At 38.9% G+C, this 18,494-nt stretch overlaps 1 protein-coding gene across 1 annotated transcript in view; it reads left to right on the top strand.

Moving 5' to 3' along the window:
- Positions 1-18,494, top strand: part of JAZF1 (JAZF zinc finger 1) — a 185,296-nt gene that overhangs the window by 86,167 nt on the left and 80,635 nt on the right. The window contains exon 2 of the mRNA XM_058812465.1: positions 15,072-15,144. Coding sequence (XP_058668448.1) covers positions 15,072-15,144 — 73 coding nt within the window. The remainder of the gene's footprint in view (positions 1-15,071; positions 15,145-18,494) is intronic.

Below are 18,494 nucleotides of genomic sequence, written 5' to 3'. Positions count from 1 at the left end.
GATCATTGTTTGCAGACAATTGTGAAGCTCCTTTACTGGTCATGACAGATACTACAATGTTCCTTTCCCATTCCACTCCAAACCTGCTCTTAAATAAGCAGGTCTGATGAACAGCAGAGGGGTAATTTGTTTGGGCAACTGTAGCTGCTGTTGAGTTACAGAAAAAATAGTCTAATTTCCTTCTTGGTAAGTTAAGTGATCAACTAAGGGCCATTGATTTCATATGAGCAAAGAAACAAATTAGCAAAGACCTTTTTCATGCCTTTGAGGAAGAGCTGGTGTGTGGGTTCCTCAGACCTCTAGTTAGCAGGCTCATCCCTCTGAGAAATACCTCAAACTCTACTCATCCCCACTGTTAACTTGAAATGCATTAAAAGCAGTGGGGAGATGAGTTCTGGAGATGTCCTTCAACTCAGATTTTTGACTTAATTCAAAAACATCACGTAGCGGATCAAGAAACAGTCAAAACCTTTTGTTAAGAGCTGAATTCTTTCCTCGTGGCTCTTGGTGGCTTGATCTATTAATTAAATAGTTCATATAGGTCTTTTCCATCTCTTATAATAGAATCTAGATTTGAAGCAGCTATTTTACAGCTGTCTAGTGTTCCCAGGAAAGCCTCACTGCTGTCTGAAGCTGTTCAAAAGTGCATTGAAAAGAATTTATGATCTTGGTTCCTTTGCAGCTGGAGTGGCTTTTAATATTGCAAAACATACTGATTTATAATCTTAACTGGTAGCTGCAGAGAGAAGGCCATTTATTGCATGGGCATGGAGAATGAGCTATTGTATTCCCAGCAGACACTACCTCAGGCTGCAACATGACTGTAGTGCAGTCTGCCTCCAGCCATCCCTCCCTGTCCCAGTCCTCTGATGATTTATGCTGATGGATGGCCGAGCATGCTGCACCTTCCTGTGCTTTCCTTCCACAGTCCACTGGATTTCTTCCCATTGAAGTCAGATTGCAAGGGGTTGTCAGACTCCTTGGGTCTCATCCTGACTGGAATGATATGTCTGTACTTTCACACTGCAAAGTCAGTCTTTACCCCAGTGATACAACAGCAGAAAAACTTATATTGTAACTGCTCATAGGAAATTTCTGCTTATCAAGGCAATGCAGAGAGCATTTTTGCTAGCTGTCAGTCTGGTACATTTAATTGATAATCAATTCATTAAAGTTTTTTTCCAAGTGTGTAAGGAAGAAAAAGAGAAATCTAGTTAGGAAAAGATGCCAGCAATGACCTCATCAAACTGATAAGCTTGTCTGTTGAGCTGATGTAGTGGACAGCCTCTGGTAAGGAGTGTCTTAATCTTTTTATCTTTCAACCAAATGGTAGGATTCCATTGCCCCTTTCAAAACAAAAACAAGAAACCTTCAACCCCAGGATCGTACATTAGTACTTGGCATGGGCAAATTTCAACTAGCAAGAAAAGAAATCATGTTTATATACTTTTATTTGTTTGTTTGGGTTTCAACTCCCTTCTCCTCCCAGAAAGAATGAAAACAAAAGAGAAGTTATTAATGTTTCTGGCTTCAGGGGTGGTGCTGACATGGGAACCCTTGAACAATATGCAGCTTTTTCTTTGTTATGGGGCTTTTTGAGGCATCTTGTCTGCAGTTCATTGCCAGACAATCTCGGTCTCCTGCTGAGGTGGTCTGTTTAAGGTGTTTATTTTCCAGCTCTTTAATTCATGCCACCTTCCCCACAGTTTTCTGTCATAGAAGATGTTTGTCTTCATTTTGACTAGGCTATTAGGTAGTCCACTGACTGCACTGGAAAACTTTAGAGCTAGAATAAATTGTGGAGGAATTGCAAGGCATTTCTCTGCTTCTCTCTGCAAATCAGCACCACTCTGTAGAGCAAGGGGTGAGCACACTGACACTGCCTTAAGGAATGAATATTAGAACTTGCTAAAATCCAAACCGAATGGAGAGGGAGATAATTCACACAGCCTTAGCAAATGGACTTAGAGACAGGAGGAGGGAATAGAAAAGGCTAATTGGAGGGGCAGGAAAAATGCTTTGGAGGAGGGGGAGCATTATTGCTGGTGGTCTTAATTTCTCTTGTAATCCAACCACCATACTTGCACACCATGTTAGTGATGAATATAAAAAGAGTTCAAAGCAATTTTAGTTAAATATTGTGAATTATTAGTTATATTGTTATATTGTCATGATGCTAGTATGCAGGTGTCTGTGGAACTGGAGAAGTATTTTGTTGCCTCTTGGGTTCTTTTATTAGTTTGTTTAGAAACAACAAACCAAAGAAGCTCTTCCTCTGAATAAATACTCTTTAATGGACCATACCTTTTTAAATAAGCCTTTGATGGAAATGTTTTAAAGGGTTTTGGTAAACTTTTAAAACTATTTATTGAGAAGAGAGAAACAGACTAAAATAGGAAGCACCTGCTGTTGCAGGTAGTAACATACTTGGAAAGGTGATGTTATTTTTCTGATGGCATGTGCCATTATACTCATAAGGTCATTATTGAAATATGGGGTTTTTTAAAGTTGAAAGTGTCTTTTTCTATAAACTGATAGTCTTTTGGGGACAAATTATTTAATGTTCTTTAGAGGGTTTTACAGAACTGTGTTTACAAATAACTCCAACAGAGTAACAGCATAGCTGAATATAAATATTGAGACAAATTAAGAAGAGTTTAAATTGCCCTCAAATTCAGCATCAGAACCTTTATGTACTGTCTCTCTCTTATCATATCCCTTAAGTAATTTTGGTAAATGTATGTTGTGCTTTTTGTTTCGTACTTGGGTATTGATCAGAGGAGGAACAGTACAGAATAAAAATTGTATTAAGATTTATTACTGTAATATTTGGTAATGCTGTTAACTCCTAATTGTTAATTAAATGCTGTTTAGCAGTAACAGTAGTAGAATTTAGAAGGTGCTATACCATTACTTCATAAAGAAATTTTCTTTGTCAGTACTGACTGTAAAATTAGCAGCTAGATTGTTTAGAAGAATGTGCATCTTTTTTTTAGTTACCCTGAAAGATGTGCATATATACAGTAGATATTTTAGTATAATGATCTGAGAAGGCCTTGCTTGAATGTCCTCCTTTCGTCCCTACCTGTTTCTAAGTTCTTCCTGATTCTAATTACTTATATTCTAATTACTTATAATGCATAAGAATAGCAAAATAACTGGTGTTCTGGGAATTCTGAATGATCCATTTTTCAAATTATTAAATACAGTAAACTTAACACTGTTTTGAAACAGGGCTGTACTACTTTTCAAAGTTACCCTAAGCTAGGAGTGAGGCATTGCTTGTCTACACTATTACATCAGAAATAAACAACATTTCAAATTCACGTGCAATTATGAGATTTTTTTTTTTACATAATTCAATGCAAGGAGAAATTTTACTGCTTGTAGGAAAGTTTCTCTTTCATATCTTCTCTCTTACCTTTACTTAATTAAAACTGATTTCTGACATACCAGTGCATTTATTAGAATGCTTGATCCCTTAGACATTGCTGAGCAGAAAATGAGCTTTCTCTGCTGAGAAGCCTGCCTGAGCTTGACTTGTGTGAACCTGGAGCATCACTTTCACCTTCCAAAAGTGCAATGCCCTTCTGTTACTTTCTATTCCATCAATCATTAAGGAAGTACAGATACTTCAGGCTATCATGAATGCCAGACAAAACTATGGAAGCCAAAGAATAGCATGTAATTTTTTGTGAGCTTTTATAATGAATAATCTTCCTGTTATCATCATTGTAAGGACTTTTTTAAAATTATTATTGTGGTCAGCTGACTTTGTATTCATTAGTGTCACTATTTGATTAATTATTTTATATTCAAATTCTGTGTGAGGGCAAAGATAGTGTAAGAATTTTGAAGGAATTGGTAACTTCTTGTATTTCCTATGTGTTCACACCAGGCAATTTTTTTTTTTGTTTGGTTTAGGTGAGATTTTGGGGGGTGGGGGGGAACAGCACAGGGTGGGAAGGTTGGGTTGTTTGTTTGTTTTGGTTGGTTGGGTTTTGTTGTTGGGGTTTGGGAGGGTGTTTTGCTTGTTTTGGGGGATTGTGGGGGTGTTTTTGTTTGTTTTTTTGGATGTTGCATGGTTTTGATTGGGATAATAAAGTAAAACTAGAATGTATAAGAACATGCCATGGTCTTAGAACATCATTGATTATTAAGCTCATCTATATCCTTAAATGTCTGCTTCATGTTGATACTTTTTAGCTTATATAAATTTTTTTTTATTTACTGTTTTAAACTGACCATTCAGCTTTTGGTTCTATTCTCCCTCTGCAAGCCTCAGTTTATGAGTGGTTGCATGAGGGTAAAACCTCATCTTTATCTTTGTGCTGTATGGGTTCAGATCACTGAGGTGAGAGCGCACATGGCAGCGTCCGGTTCTAGTGGAGCTTTGAGGCTTCACCCATTCCCTGCTCTGCAAAATCCTGTTCTTTCTAAGAGCTGGACTGAGATGGCCAGATTCATTCAATGGAGGGCACCAAACCCCTTGCTGTCACTTGGCTTCCCAGTGGCTGGGGATACTGGAACCCCTTCACTAACTTCAGTGTATGAAATAATCTACCTCACCTTCTCAGTTCTCAGATAATTTGAGATTCTCTTTCAAAAACAGATGTCTAAGGTACAAAACTGCAAAGGTTCTGCTCCACTGTTAATACTTAAGGGCAAATAAAAGAGTCTTGTTGCTCAAGGCTGATTGTTAACAGCCCTTAATGATTTTCTCATATGCCAGTTCCTGTTGTCCCAATAACTGAGTCTTAGACTTCCAAAAGGTGCTGTTTGGGGATGATAACAATTTTATTTAAGTTTATTGACAGTTAGTTTGCAGAAAAATTGATTTTTCATCTCAGAGTATTAGGTTCCCATTTGTGGACTATTTCAGTGATGATGTCTTCCCCTTAAAGAGAGGGACACCCCCACACCACACCCTCACTCCCTTTGGGAAATGTGATATGTGATATGTGTTTTTGTGCATTTCTTGTTCCCTGCAAAGTAGGCTTGTTGCTGGATGTTTCACTTGTAGCTCTGGTGACAAATCTGGAGCTGTTCATGGCCTTGGATGAGGCATATTGGTGGTGAAATTATCCTCAGTGAAATAAAATAATAAAATTACATAAGCCACGGTATTTACCAACGAATTTTGGAAGAAGACATTTCAGGAACGAAAGGTTAGCTGAGCACCTGGTGTTCTGACACATCTGGTTCCTGTCCATGCTCCACCTGGCATGGTTGCTGTCTTCTGGAGCTTCTTTTGAGTAACACTAGGTAATTATGCTCTTTCCTTCTTCCTTACAAGAAATAGCTTAATTCTGTGCACTCCCTATCAGCAGGAAGCAAAGATTAGGAATCCTGTCTCTTACAAGACTGCAGAGTAGTAGCACAGAAGATAAACTGCTTATAGTCATTTTAGTGACTCAGAGGAAAAATATGTTTTGTTTCCTTCTCATACAATCCTCCCTTAAAATAAACCAAAAAATCCCTCAACCACTGTTTGCAGAGGAGAGAAGACACAGTATTAAAGTGAGAGTAAAAAGCTTTCCTTTCTCATTGCTGGTAAAGATGAAGAGGTTGAACTGGTAAAACACTGGCTGTGCTGCTTATAGCAGTTCATATTAGTGTTTCCAACCAAAATTACAGGTGGCCTGTTCCCAGTGACACTTGGAAATTTAGTGCTGTGTTGATAGTCTCAAATGGAGATCCTCTGGCATTGCAAATGAAATATGTGCCACTGCAGTTCAGTTGTGGTTTAGCTGGTCATGGAGTTGGGATATAATCATATTATTTTAACTCCTGGAGATCATTACTACTTTGGGAAATAAAACCCTCAAGCATCAGAACTGTCAAGATATATATATTTTTGAAGTTTTATATAAAGTAATACTAGGTTTTATTTCTTTTTGAATGTTTAGCCTGGTTTTCATTATTAAAACTAGATGAGAACAAGGGTTTGAGTATTTGAGTAATATTAGTATGAAGGCCAAACACAAACCTATAAATTTTAAATTTTTTTAGTAGAAAAACTAGCTGTTTTGAAATAACTGCTTCCTTTATGCTAAAGTGTTTATCCTAAAATATGGTCTTAAGCATGCACTTGCCTCACATTGAAAAAACAGAGCCTTGTGGTTTATGTAAAGATTATTCTTCAAACTACTAGATACCAATTTTTGCCCCAAAAAGGCCAAACTTCCCAGTGGATTTGCCCAAACAAGGCCTGGGTTCTCACAGAAACCCACAGAATCTAACCCTCAATCAATCAATTATCAACTCTAAAAATTTATTTCCTTATAATTTTGGCAAAATGCTAAGAGCAGGATGAATGCTCCTCATTCTTCTATTTTTTTTGTGTCACTTCCAGATGTGCTGGGTAATGATATGTTTGACCTTAGAGAGGGGAGAAATGTGCGAAACGCTGGAAATGGAGCAGTTTGACTGAATACATAGAAATTCTGCAGGCAGGGCTGGCTCAGCTCCTTTTCCTCCGCTCTCTCCAGTGTGGCAGGGTAGGGAATGACAAACCCTTTTCCCCCAGGCAGCCCAGTACCAGGTCACCTCCAGGGAGTCGCAGCCATGCAGGCTGAGGGGCTTTGCTGCCGTCGGGAGCCGTCTGGGGAGGCAGCACAGCCACGCTGGCCAGGAGTCCTTCAATCCAACAAAAATGGTCAAAGGGACCATCGTGCTGGTGTGGGCAGTGCTGCAGGTCATGAAAGTGGTTTGATCATTGTTTCAGTACAGAATAGATCCTTAGATCATTAATTAAGTTTTGTTTTAATTGATTTTGGAGGCCTTCCCTGATCTGAGTGAATGCCTTTCCACAGTACAGGAGTTTTTAAAACTCTCAGACAAAAGAGACATCATAGTGTGGTGAGGAATAAAAATGCTCATTTAATTACTGAAATGGGATAATTTCAGAGATTACTAATGATATATGTTATGTCCTGTGTGCTTGACTGTTAAGTGCAAATGGACCTTTTATTTACTCTCCAGTGGGCTATCATGAGGTTATTTGACTTGAATTAAATGTTGTTAAGTTCTGTGAAAATGGCATTCTAATTTTTCTCTATGTCAAGCTTCATTAAGTGTATTTGCACTTAGAAATTGCAAGCAAGATGTTAACATTTCAAATGCGTAAAAATTGAATATTAAAAAGTAAAATTAAATAGCAGCAGTCATGGAGGTTTTTTCCTTCTCTAAGGGACATTTCCAGCACTGCTTATTTCTTGTTGATTTGATTCATGAATATTTTGCCGATCAAATAAATAGATTAATGATTGCATTTGGTTGCAGCAATAATTGTGTGTTTCAAATAAAAACAAATTAGCATAATAAGTGGAAAAGCATCATGGCACATGAAGTGTGCTTGCAGTTCATTACATCTGAAAGATCACAAAGACCTTTTTTTGGCATTTGTTGCTTTTCAGCCAGTTACCAGCAATTATGTTCTGTTTGAATAGGAATTAAGTAGCTGATTTACAGCATTACTGTTTTTATGCTGAGGCATGAGCTGCTGAGATTGAGGGTGTCTTCAGTCACAGTGCACTGTAATATTTTCTGAAAGGGTTAGGGTTATACCCTCCTACACAGCTAGCTCTCTTTCTTGAAGTTGCTGCTGGAGATTGTTTGGGCTTTCAGAGGAGAAGGTCATAGTAGGAAATGGCTTGAATTTGGGTTGTTTGGGTTGCCATTCTTTGTGCCAGAGGCGGCGGCAGCCTGTGGGTGCCAGCCTGTTCAGGTGTGCCACAGGGCCCTGCAGGGCCGGGCTCTATCTCCAGTCAGCACCACTCTAAAAGGGGCCAGGAAAGCCCACAGCTGGAATGTTTTACACTACTCAGCCTCAGTTAATGCAAATTATTTTGGGGACAGAGAATTGGAAAGTTCTCTTAATTTCTGGTAAGGGAAAACTCTTCTTAAGGCGGTAGATTATCTGTAATAAGGATTTCAAGAGTAGCAAAGCAATACATGTTCAAGTAAACAGATAAAAGCATGACTAACTGTATCAAGTGTTTGGTTTGAGAACTTCAGATTTTATTTGTGTGTTATTTGTATCTAATATATGGTACTGGAAAGTTATGCATACTCTCATTTTTCACTTTAATTGCCTGTTTGAAGGCAGCATGACAGATCCAAAGGTTGCTTTCAGCAACTGAGGAACACTGTGGTCACTTACTACTGTGCAATAATTAACTTAATTGCAGAAATTAGAACATTTTTTAAATATTCAGGATCCTTGACTGGACTCCATGCATTCTTTCTATTTTCTATTGTCCATATCTGAAATAACCTTTTCTTGCATATGGTTATGCCACAATTATTTTTTTTTCCTCAATAAATGATGTTTTTCAGGTTTGCAAGTCCTTCTGTTTGTTTACTTGGCTATTTGGTTTCCAAATTAAAAATAGGAAATGTCAAGTGATCACCTCATTTGTGTTGCTAAAATACTTTTAGTAACTGTGCATTAAATTAATGCATGTGAAGCTGTAATCAGAATCCTGTTTGTCTGGACAAGATACGGGATGGCCATTATTTTTGAAAGTTCACAGTCTGAATCAAATAGTGGCAGCTTGCAAGGATGAAACAGATTTGCTCCAATGTAGTGTTATATAAAAGGTTCTGTTCTGCTGTAGTATCAAAGCATAGGCTTGTTTCTGTGTAGGTTATCTGAAATACCATGTGTTATTTTATCACCCACCAAGATACCATTTTCTCATATGACAAAACCCTGGGTTCTTGTGTCTCACAGGGGTTGTGTTACAAAATGGAATTTCATTTGTGTTAGTCTGAGTTAGTGAATGGATGCTGTTGGTTGTGGTGGTCTCAGAGGTTTTTGTGCTTTAGTTTTCAATGATTTTCTGCTTTTGAACTTCTCGCCCCTTTTTTATACTCCCTCTTGCAGTGGTGTCCTCTGATTGCATCTCAGAGGTTCTGCATTCATTCAGACTCAGTGAAGCTAAAATGCTGGGAGCGCTGTCCCTGGGATCATGGTGTCTTTCCAATGAAGAGGCAGTTTTACAAATTACCATTTTCCTTGGGAACTCCACAAGGGCTGCCTCACTTCCCTGAGAGGTGCACCAACATGAAGGGGCCCGTGTGTGCTAATCCAGGGTGTTAAGTCAGCAGCTGCTGCTTTGCCTTCCAGCTGCCTCTGTGTGCATTCCCAATTTATACTTGTTGGGTTTTTTTACTGAGGCAGCCTCCATTTAAATAAACCTTCTGTTTGACATTTCCTTTTGCTAACCACTTGTCTACATGTGTAATATGTAATTTGCAGTTATTAAGATTAATGAGAACCTTTTTGTGCTTAGGCTTTAGGAGAAGTCCGCAGCAGTTCAGCTTTTGGGCTGTGACTTCTGAGGCTTTACCTTGTCTTTGGAGCGCATTATTCTCCTGCTGTAGTGCAGCAATTGCAATTGCTCAGTTGCTTTGTGGGAAGTCCACAGGCCTGGGTTGAGCAGCAGCCCAACAGAGCTGTTCCCCAGCTGGCCAAAAATGCTGCAGTTTCATGACCTTCTTGTATTACTTATGTAACCTGTGTCTGTAAGGGTCTCTTTTTTCATGGCTTCATGCACTTAAGTACAATTTGATGGGGGAAATAAACTGTTTGCAGCAAACTGAGAAATTCTTGCAACTCTGGGATAGACCAAGCAGGCAGAATTTTGTCCTAAAACATATTCTGGAACCTCTAGCCTTCACCAAAACTGTGAAACTTGACATAAGTAGAGTGTTTTCTTGTTTGTACTTGCCTGAATGTAGCTTTCTTAGTCATCTGTTTAGAGAGCTAAGTTATCTGAAGAGCTTTTTGAGGAAATGTGAAAGTTTGTATCTGATCTCTGTCACACATTTTGACAAGTCCATCTCTGTGGCATTTAACACCTTGATCTTGGAAAGAACCTAAACTTGTGCTTAAATTGTAAAGATGTTCTTGAATTCCAGATTTGAAACTCTTGCAGAATCATATTTATCTTCCAGTGTTCTGTCTTTGAAGTGAAGAGCATAATCTCCTTTTTGAAGATGAGGACTTTTTTTTTTTTTCCTGGTAAAAATATAATTAAGAGACTGTGTTAATTTGTCTGTGATATTTTCTCTTTTTATTTACAAGAAGACACGAACAACATTGCATTTGGAATTGATACTGTGAAACTCATAATGGTTTCCTTGTAATGGAGGTTTTAGATGGGGAGCAATTTCCAGTAACATTGAATTTATCTATTTCTGGCTTTTTAAGCTACATCCACATAGGAACAATTGCAGACTTTTGAGGAAGCCAACAGAAATATTTGCCTTGGCATCATTAGTGAAGCGAACCAGTTTCAAGGGAAGTGTAGGTTTTAATTAACTAGCTGAGCTGACTTATATCAGCCAGTTTCAAGGCCAAGTGAAATACAAGACAGGCACTCTGTGAACCTGCTGGTGGGCGAGCAGAACGTGTGTATGGATGTTCTGGCAAAGTCAGGTTTGAGTCTGGGGAACCTCTGTGTTGGCAGCTTACCCCAGTGTGATCTCGCACAAAAAGGTGAGATTATCATTAACATCTCCAAGTGACTTGGGACAGACTTGTAAGTCCTTGGTCCTTGCAAATATGTGCTTTTAAAATCCTTTTAAAATCCTTTGCAGGGCTGTTATTTGCATTACATTAAAGGTGTTTTGTTACTCTTTTAGAGATTAAATGAAATGGAAATAAGGCCCTTGGGTTGGCAAGTGGAGTTTTGCCTTTTTGCTTTTGTTGTAACTATTTGGTATAAAATTTATACGACTTACAGAAGACATATTTTTCAAACCTAGGTCTTTTTGAGATGTCTCTAAATATCTCTTTTTAAGACATCTCTAAACCCTTCCCTCCAAAAAGTAATATCTGCAACATCAGTGAACTGTCTAGTACTTCTCACCAGAGGCTCACTGGAGCTCACTGAGAGACCTTGTTTGTTAGGCTGAAATTTGTTCCCTAATAATTACCCCCACAATCAATTAGCATAGTACCCCCTATGACAAAGATGGATAAAAGGATAGTTATCAGCCATAAAGGACCTACTCAGGTCTGTGAAATCTCTTGGAGGATTATAGGTACCAAAAAATGTTGACAATCCAGCCACTGCATTTGTAAGTGAGTAGGGATTCGTGTCTCCTTCTTTGGGCACCTGGATTTTCTGTCAATCTTGACCTCAACCTCTGCTTTTGTTAAATGGTGGCAAGGCGGTGTTGAAACAGGACTGGCCAGTTCATATTCAAGATGTTGAAGGGCAGTAAAATTTTTACCACATTCAGGTCATTATTTTTCTTCAGAGACTATCTTCACCACTTTGCTTGTGGTAGTGATCTTTCCTGGGCCCTGTAAGAAGAAAGCTCGTGGTTGTAAAATAATGCCACTGGAATTTGTTAGCATTTTGTAAGGTGAAAAGTGATCTTTCACAGTGATTTAAAACCAGAGCTCTTATGAAAGTGAAGTTGCTTCTGATAACTTTCTTGTATCTTGTAGGGTAAAAGCTTATTGCTGCATTATATACAAAGAAGAGGTGGCGTGTATTTTTGTGCAGAAATATTAACGCAGAACCAAATTATATAATTGAAGACTCTGCTTATACAGGATTATATGTATGCTTTTGTTTATTATTTGCTCTCTTTAAAATATTTTGCCAGGTTAGGATTTTGCAGTGCTTTCAAGCTGCAAAGTATTTCTGTGTAGTGAGGTGATTTAGTAATCATAGCATGCTTCAGTAGTCGGTGATTTATTTTGTTAGAACATACTCCACAGAAAATGCCTGGCTTTGTGTGAACAGTTCAAAGATGGCTCAGTGCAATTTATGGTCTCTCAGCCTTAATTATACACTCATACTACTTGTCTAGTTGTCCAGTATGAATCAGTTTATAAAGCTGGCAGTGGTGGGCCAGATGTGCATGTGCCTGGATAGCACAGCCATGCAGGTTTTAGGTGGATGCAGAGGAGCTGCCAGTGTGCCCCTTCATGTCCCTCCACTGGGGAAGGGCTATGCCAGGGCCCCAGGGCTGCTGCACTTGTGGCACAGCTGGTTTTCCTCTCTTCTGCTCTTCTCTGAGGGCCTTGCTGTGGCTCCAGAACACGTTTATGTGGGGGGTTTTTTGTGTTATAGCTGAGGAAGAGAAATAGTACCAGCACTGTTATGAGTAGTTCTTGCTGCAGTGCAGAAGTGAATGCAGTATCTTCATGACTGCCAACCCAGCACCTGGTTGCAAGAGAATAAAAATGTGTCAAGCATTCTAATTGCTAAATTCATACAAGATTTTTTTTACCATGGCTTGGATTATTTTCTGGAATTGGTAAATGCAGCATAATTGACTTTGAAAACGTGTGAAGTCTGATATATGGGGGGGGGGGGGGACAGATAGATTGAATAGAATCTACATTGTGCTCCTTGTGTGACAGGCAGCACCTACTGAGAGACAGGAGTCTGCTTTCTCCAGGTGCCAGCAGGCAAATTGCTCTCTGCTTTGATAACACACTCCCACAAAAGTTATGGGGCTTTTGGTTTTTGTCTTTGTATTTTCATCTTCAGCTGGTATTATGGGAGCTGCTGGCAAGCTGCGGGAAGGGTGGTGGGCTCTCCATTAGAGCCTTTCCTTGTCGTCTCCCACTGATAATGTGCAGCACTCTGATGTAAACCAGCCCCAATTTTGTCTCCTTCAGTCACAGAAACTGTTGTTTATAGGTGGAGGTTAATCCCATTTAAGAACTGGATTAGCAAAGACATAGTCATTTAACCACAGATGCCTGAACTTGGGTTGCAGCTGATGCCTTACGTTTTAGCTTTCACATTTTTCAGATTCTGTACTGCCTTAGTGTGTGACTCTGAACTTCATATAAAGTGTTATCAAGTTCTCTTCACAGATAAAACAATTGTTAGACAAAACAAACCTTTTCCAGTCTAAGAACCAAGGACACCATTGCAGCTTCAGGCCCAAAAAGCAACACCAGCAGATTGAGGAGAGCAATCTGAGAGGATGGGGCTTCATAACCTGAAGCTGTAATTGGATAATTAACCCCAATATGTAAATGGACCAAAACTTATAGAAGTGTGAAAACTCCTGACTGGTCGACCATCTTGGGTAAAGCCACAGCTGGTCTCTTGGCCTGCCCAAGGTGTATCCTTTAAAGGCCTTTCAATAAATACCTACTTTATTCCTTTAGTTCTGTCCAGCCTCTGTTCCAGGTAGCCTCTCTAGGCATCACAGCAGTTCTCAGCTAGTCCTGGCTGGGATTAATGCCCTGCAGACATTCTGCATTGAGACAGTTCCATGGCAGGCCACGCACCACCGAGGTGTAAATCTAAGAGAGCTCGCCATGGCAGTAGTTCTATGCTTGGCCTGCTAAATGATGATGGGTTTTATAGAAACAAAGGCAAATAAAGATCTGTGTATGCTGTGTGAACCTCACTTCCTCAGAAAAGTGCCATGGGAGATCACTGACACTTTGCTGTCTTTGGTGAGCTTCATATGGAGTGTGATGTGCTGGCAAACACTGCAGAATTTCCTCAGGCACCAGCAAGACCTTTTCCTCTTAAGAACAACGGGCTTGGGTTTGCTGATTGGATTGGCACTTGTACTTTTATCCCTCTTCACTGAACTTTCATAGAGTTATTATCTCTTCAGAGATATTGATAAAGGCATGTTAGCAAATCCTGCAGCCTAAGCTGTGCAGGAGCTAGTGTAAGGAGAAGGATTAGGGTCAGTCTGAGCTTTGAGAGGCAGACAGGGGATTCCCTTCTCCTTGAATAAGGACATTATCTGCTTCAGCAGTGGTGTGGGTGTGACAAATGCACAAACCCTCAAGCACCATCCCCATTCAGTTCAGTTAAAAATCTTCCTTAAGGCACAGCAGCAGAGACAGATTTCAAAATAATTGTATCATGTTTTAAACGCCACAAAAACCACCAAAAGCAACTGATCAAGTCAAACTAATGTGCTTATCAAGATAATAAGTTTTTAAACATTAACAATGCTTAAAATCTCTAGGAGGAAGCAAGAACAATGCAAAATACAGGATTGGCTTGGAGTGCCTCGTGCCCTTCCTCCCTCACCAAACACAAAGTAGATGGTTCTGAGAAATAAAAGATGGAGAGCAGCAGTGCTGTGGGGAGCCATTTGGTAAAGGCAGGTTTTATTCTTGATAGTTAAAACACAGAAGTTACACACAGAATTGCTTTTCAAGTAATGCATAAAACGTTGTTAATGACTATAGTAATCTGCACAGGCAGGATGCACACTTTCCATTGGGAACTTTTGAAGACTATTTATGCTCAGCTCCTAAAGGTGCCTAACTTTGCAGGGCAAAGTTGTATTTGAAACTTCAAGTTATATTGAAACTTCAACATAACCCTGGGTTTTGGTATAAGAATGCTGTCTAAACTATGAACATATTCCCTTGGCTTTGGTTTCAAAAATTCAGACCAAAACTCCTTTGTTAGATAAAAGCACAACTTAACTGCAAAGGACAATTGAAACAGTGATTGAAAACATATTTTTTCATTTGAATGAGAAAGTTAGCACTTGAGGGAATTTGGATATGTTTGCTTTGGGGCTTTTGGTGGGCAGTGCTCTGCTTGGCAAGCATTTTGCTTCAAGAGCATTTTTGTATGACTTTTCTGATTCAGAGCTTCAGAAAATAAGCTGTAGAGAAGGGAGAGAACAAAACTCAGAGATGCAGAAGAAAAGTCTCAATACCCAGCAGAAGAGATCTAATCACTCTTGGAACATGTTAAAATGTTAAAATAGCTACATTAAAAAAGAAGCAAGCTTGAGCCATTTAATGCTATAAATCATGGAAAGCAGTGAAAACTAGTATTTATGAGGGGGATTGTGAAAGCTTGTGTGACAGTTGGAAATTACATCACTGTTGATGTTTCAAATTCTTGGGTAAAGTAATGCAATACTGTGTTTATGAATGAATGAGCAAGTGATGGAGCTGTGCTAAGTGTACTCTATGGATAAACTGGGTTGAGCTATTTTGTACCTCTTGTGTCCACTTAGGTTACTTTGCACCATTCAATCCCCTAATTTCAGTGTAAGTGCACAAATCTCAATTCTGTGTATGTATTTCTTTATTCCAGATACAGACCCACGTGTATTAGAAAAACAAGAACTTCAGCAGCCAACCTATGTTGCTCTAAGTTACATTAACAGGTAAGTGTGGTTATTTTTCAGGTATAACTGATCTTGGTTTGGTATATACAATATGTATTCTATCAAAATTGGCATGCTTATGGATGCACTCTTTTGCATCATGGGATATGACACTATCAAAACATCTGTTTTGGAAAAACAGTTGAATTAAAATTTAACTGAATTTTTAATGACTTTTGCATAGGGCACATGCAGCCCTTCAGCTGTACTGCTCAAATAGTTAGGAACGAGGTTTTAGCTTTTGATGTTTTAGCTAAATCTCATGCCAAACAAGATAATTTTTCTTGGCTTAGTTTTCTATTTTATTGTACTTCACACAAGTGAGTAGAGAAAGATTTCACTTATGATTGAAAAAAGCTCTATCTGATAATAGTTCAGCATATAAATTGAATTTTACAGAACTTCAGTTGTTTTTCAACCACAATATATATCTTTAAAAGTCTTACTTACCAGTCCTGTGTAACCTAAAACTTGAAAGCAATTAAGAAATTAAATCATTTTTAAGTACTTTTCTAAGTAACAGAGCCCCAGCTTTTCAGTTATTGACTGATGGTGGTACTGAAACCTCCAGGGTACTTCAGCATGGATTATTACTTTTTATGCATAGTTTGCATTTTTATTTTTGCTGTCTAGAGGATGAGATACAAGCTCATAACCCTATAAGCTTGGAAGATTAACCCAAGATTCATTTTGGCATAGACTGAGTTGATTCAAACTCTCATGAGTTGCACAAAATTTTTCTTTATAATTCTACTTCATTTTAAAAATGGGAAAAAGTGAAACAAAAGCAAAAGCCAACAAACTTTTTAAAGAACAGAATCCACTTTCTCTAATGTTTGCTGCAGCGAAAAATGTCAGTGGGTGTGTGGGGTAAGAATACTTGGAGGTATGGAAGTAAGATCTGGTGTTCATTTGGTGAAATGACTACATTTTCTCCACTGCATGAGACTATGATTAAGAATAGCCAGTATTGACATGATTTCCTACTTGGCAAGTAACTCTTGTTCTTCCTGGAGACAGTCCGACTCCTAAAGCATATTTTGAAATTAGCCATGACCCTTTTAACACTTAGTTCTGCTGATCTCATTTAATGTATAAAACTTTTTTTTTTCCAATATGTAGGCTTGGTATGCTGTTGTGCATGTTGGTATGTTTCCCTCTTTCCATCATATACTTGGGTGTTTTCTCTTTTTGCTTCTGTGGTTATGTTACTTAATGTGAGAGAGGAGAAAGGTTTTGGTTTTTTTTAATTAGGGAAAAGCTGCTTTTAAGAACATATACTTGACCATGGGACTTGTTTTAAGACAGTGGGACTTATCATCCAGTTTGGAATCAGACTAATTTTAAAGTAGTCTGAAAGTGTTAACTCATCCAGATTTCATTATTTTGGTACCCTTTAAACAAAGTTCTGTGTAACTGAGACAGTTTTAGTTGCCACATATTTTGTCCAAACTTTCTTACCCTGTCATTTCTGAAAAGTAATTCTGGAGAACCGAACTGTGTTGTTTGTATAGTAAAACTGAATCTGAATTGACTTGTACTTGAACCAGCTGCTCTTTAGTTGCTCTTTTAGTTGTATTTTAATTTTTTCCAAAGTGCTAGTATCTTTCATTGAACCACCTGCTCTATGCAACTCAAGCTCTTGGGGGAGCAGCAATATCCATTACAGTACGAGACATGCCTTTCTATTTCCCACTACATATGCCAGAGCTGAGTTCTGCTTTGTTGTCCCAGGCTATGAACTCAGATTTTGTAGCCTAATACATGTCATAAACATGTTGCATACTGTTAGATATCAAACACCAGATACTGCTGCGCTTTTTTTAAACCCATGCTTTTATGGCTTCCAAGTGGAACTGAACTTAGCTCAGTTCCTGCTGTGAGTTACAGACCTTAAAACAATCTTCCTCTGCAAGTTTGTATATTCAATATGCTCTGTGTGGGCCATACGGTCTCGTGGAGCCTGGGAAAATAGGGGCAGCTGATTCTCAGGGACTGCCAAAATTGTATGATAAGATGTGCACTGAATATATGTTGTGGTAGAAAGATTAAATGGGTGTGCTTTATGCTCTGCCCATTGCCCTGTTATATGGCGGCTATTATGAGCTAAAACAAAACATTAATCTGGTTGTCTGGCTTGATAGCTGGGAGGATAAAGTATCAGTAAAACAGATAGTAGAGAGAGAAGGGTACTGGAGTCTCTGTTTACAACTTGAAACATACTCTTGTTTCCATTTCCCTTCTATCCCTGGTTATTTTCTCAGGCATATTATTTTGGCAATACTGTTTGAGCTCTGAAGTTCTGAAACAACCCTCAGATTGTGGATGTCTAAATCTGTAAGGCTCCAACTCTTTCTCCACTGGAGATTTACTGCCATTACAGCTTTCAGTAACTGCACACAGATGCTGCTTCCATAGTGTGTGATCCTCATGTAGGCAGATAACATTCCTTTTAAAATGGGTGGACAAAATATAAATTATGGGTCATAATGGTTTGTTACTGCTACATCAAACACTTCCATCAGACACTGACTGAATTGCCACAAATCCCTTTCTCAGACAAAGTTTAGTGTAGCCTTAGTGCAGTCCCCCAGTACTGATGGATTCCCTGCTTTCTTCTGCTTTGGTTTCTTAGAAGTCAGAATTGGAATCAATAAAAGACACACTACAGCCAAAGCAGATGCAGTTAATCTGTTTCCCTCCTATAAATACAGGAGAGGTTTGTCTGCAAGGAGTTCAGTGGTGCTACTACAAGAATGGAGTTCTGGCTGTGATCTGTCAGGAATAGTTGCAAATGAGCATTTGGGCCAACATCCTCCAGTACTTTCTGGGGGCATCTCCTTTGTGGATGGGTCAGGACACCTTTATATTTTGTATTGCACTGAAATGCAGTAGTTAGCCACCGTGATTAATATTGCTTATACTGCTACTTAAATGCAGGATTTATAGCTTTAAGATAATAAACATGACTATGAATTTTGCTTGCAGTTTATTGGAATCTGCATAGCATTGTTTGTGCCTCTGAGTGTGCTGGTCTGTCCTTAGAGGTGATGGCTTTCGAGGTTGCTCTGTTACCTGGCATTGCAGGGTGCAACCAAGGCTTTTAGCCTGGTGCAATCTCATGGACAGAGACTTCTCAGTATTCTCATTTTTGAAAGTTTCTGTCATGTGGATACTGCTGGTTACCTGTTAATGAGGAGAGCAGCTGCTGTGGGAATGTTTGGGCTTTTTAGAAAACAGCAAAACAAGCATACCACTATTACTGGCACAAGTGAGAAGACAACAGAGGCATGCAGATAATTCCTTTGTCTGAAAAGGTAGTATTAAAAAAATGTTTATAATAAAATAGC

Source organism: Ammospiza caudacuta, chromosome 1 (assembly GCF_027887145.1).
Source record: "Ammospiza caudacuta isolate bAmmCau1 chromosome 1, bAmmCau1.pri, whole genome shotgun sequence".
In the NCBI taxonomy this organism is placed as follows: domain Eukaryota; kingdom Metazoa; phylum Chordata; class Aves; order Passeriformes; family Passerellidae; genus Ammospiza; species Ammospiza caudacuta.
This window is presented reverse-complemented; position numbering and strand designations above follow the sequence as displayed.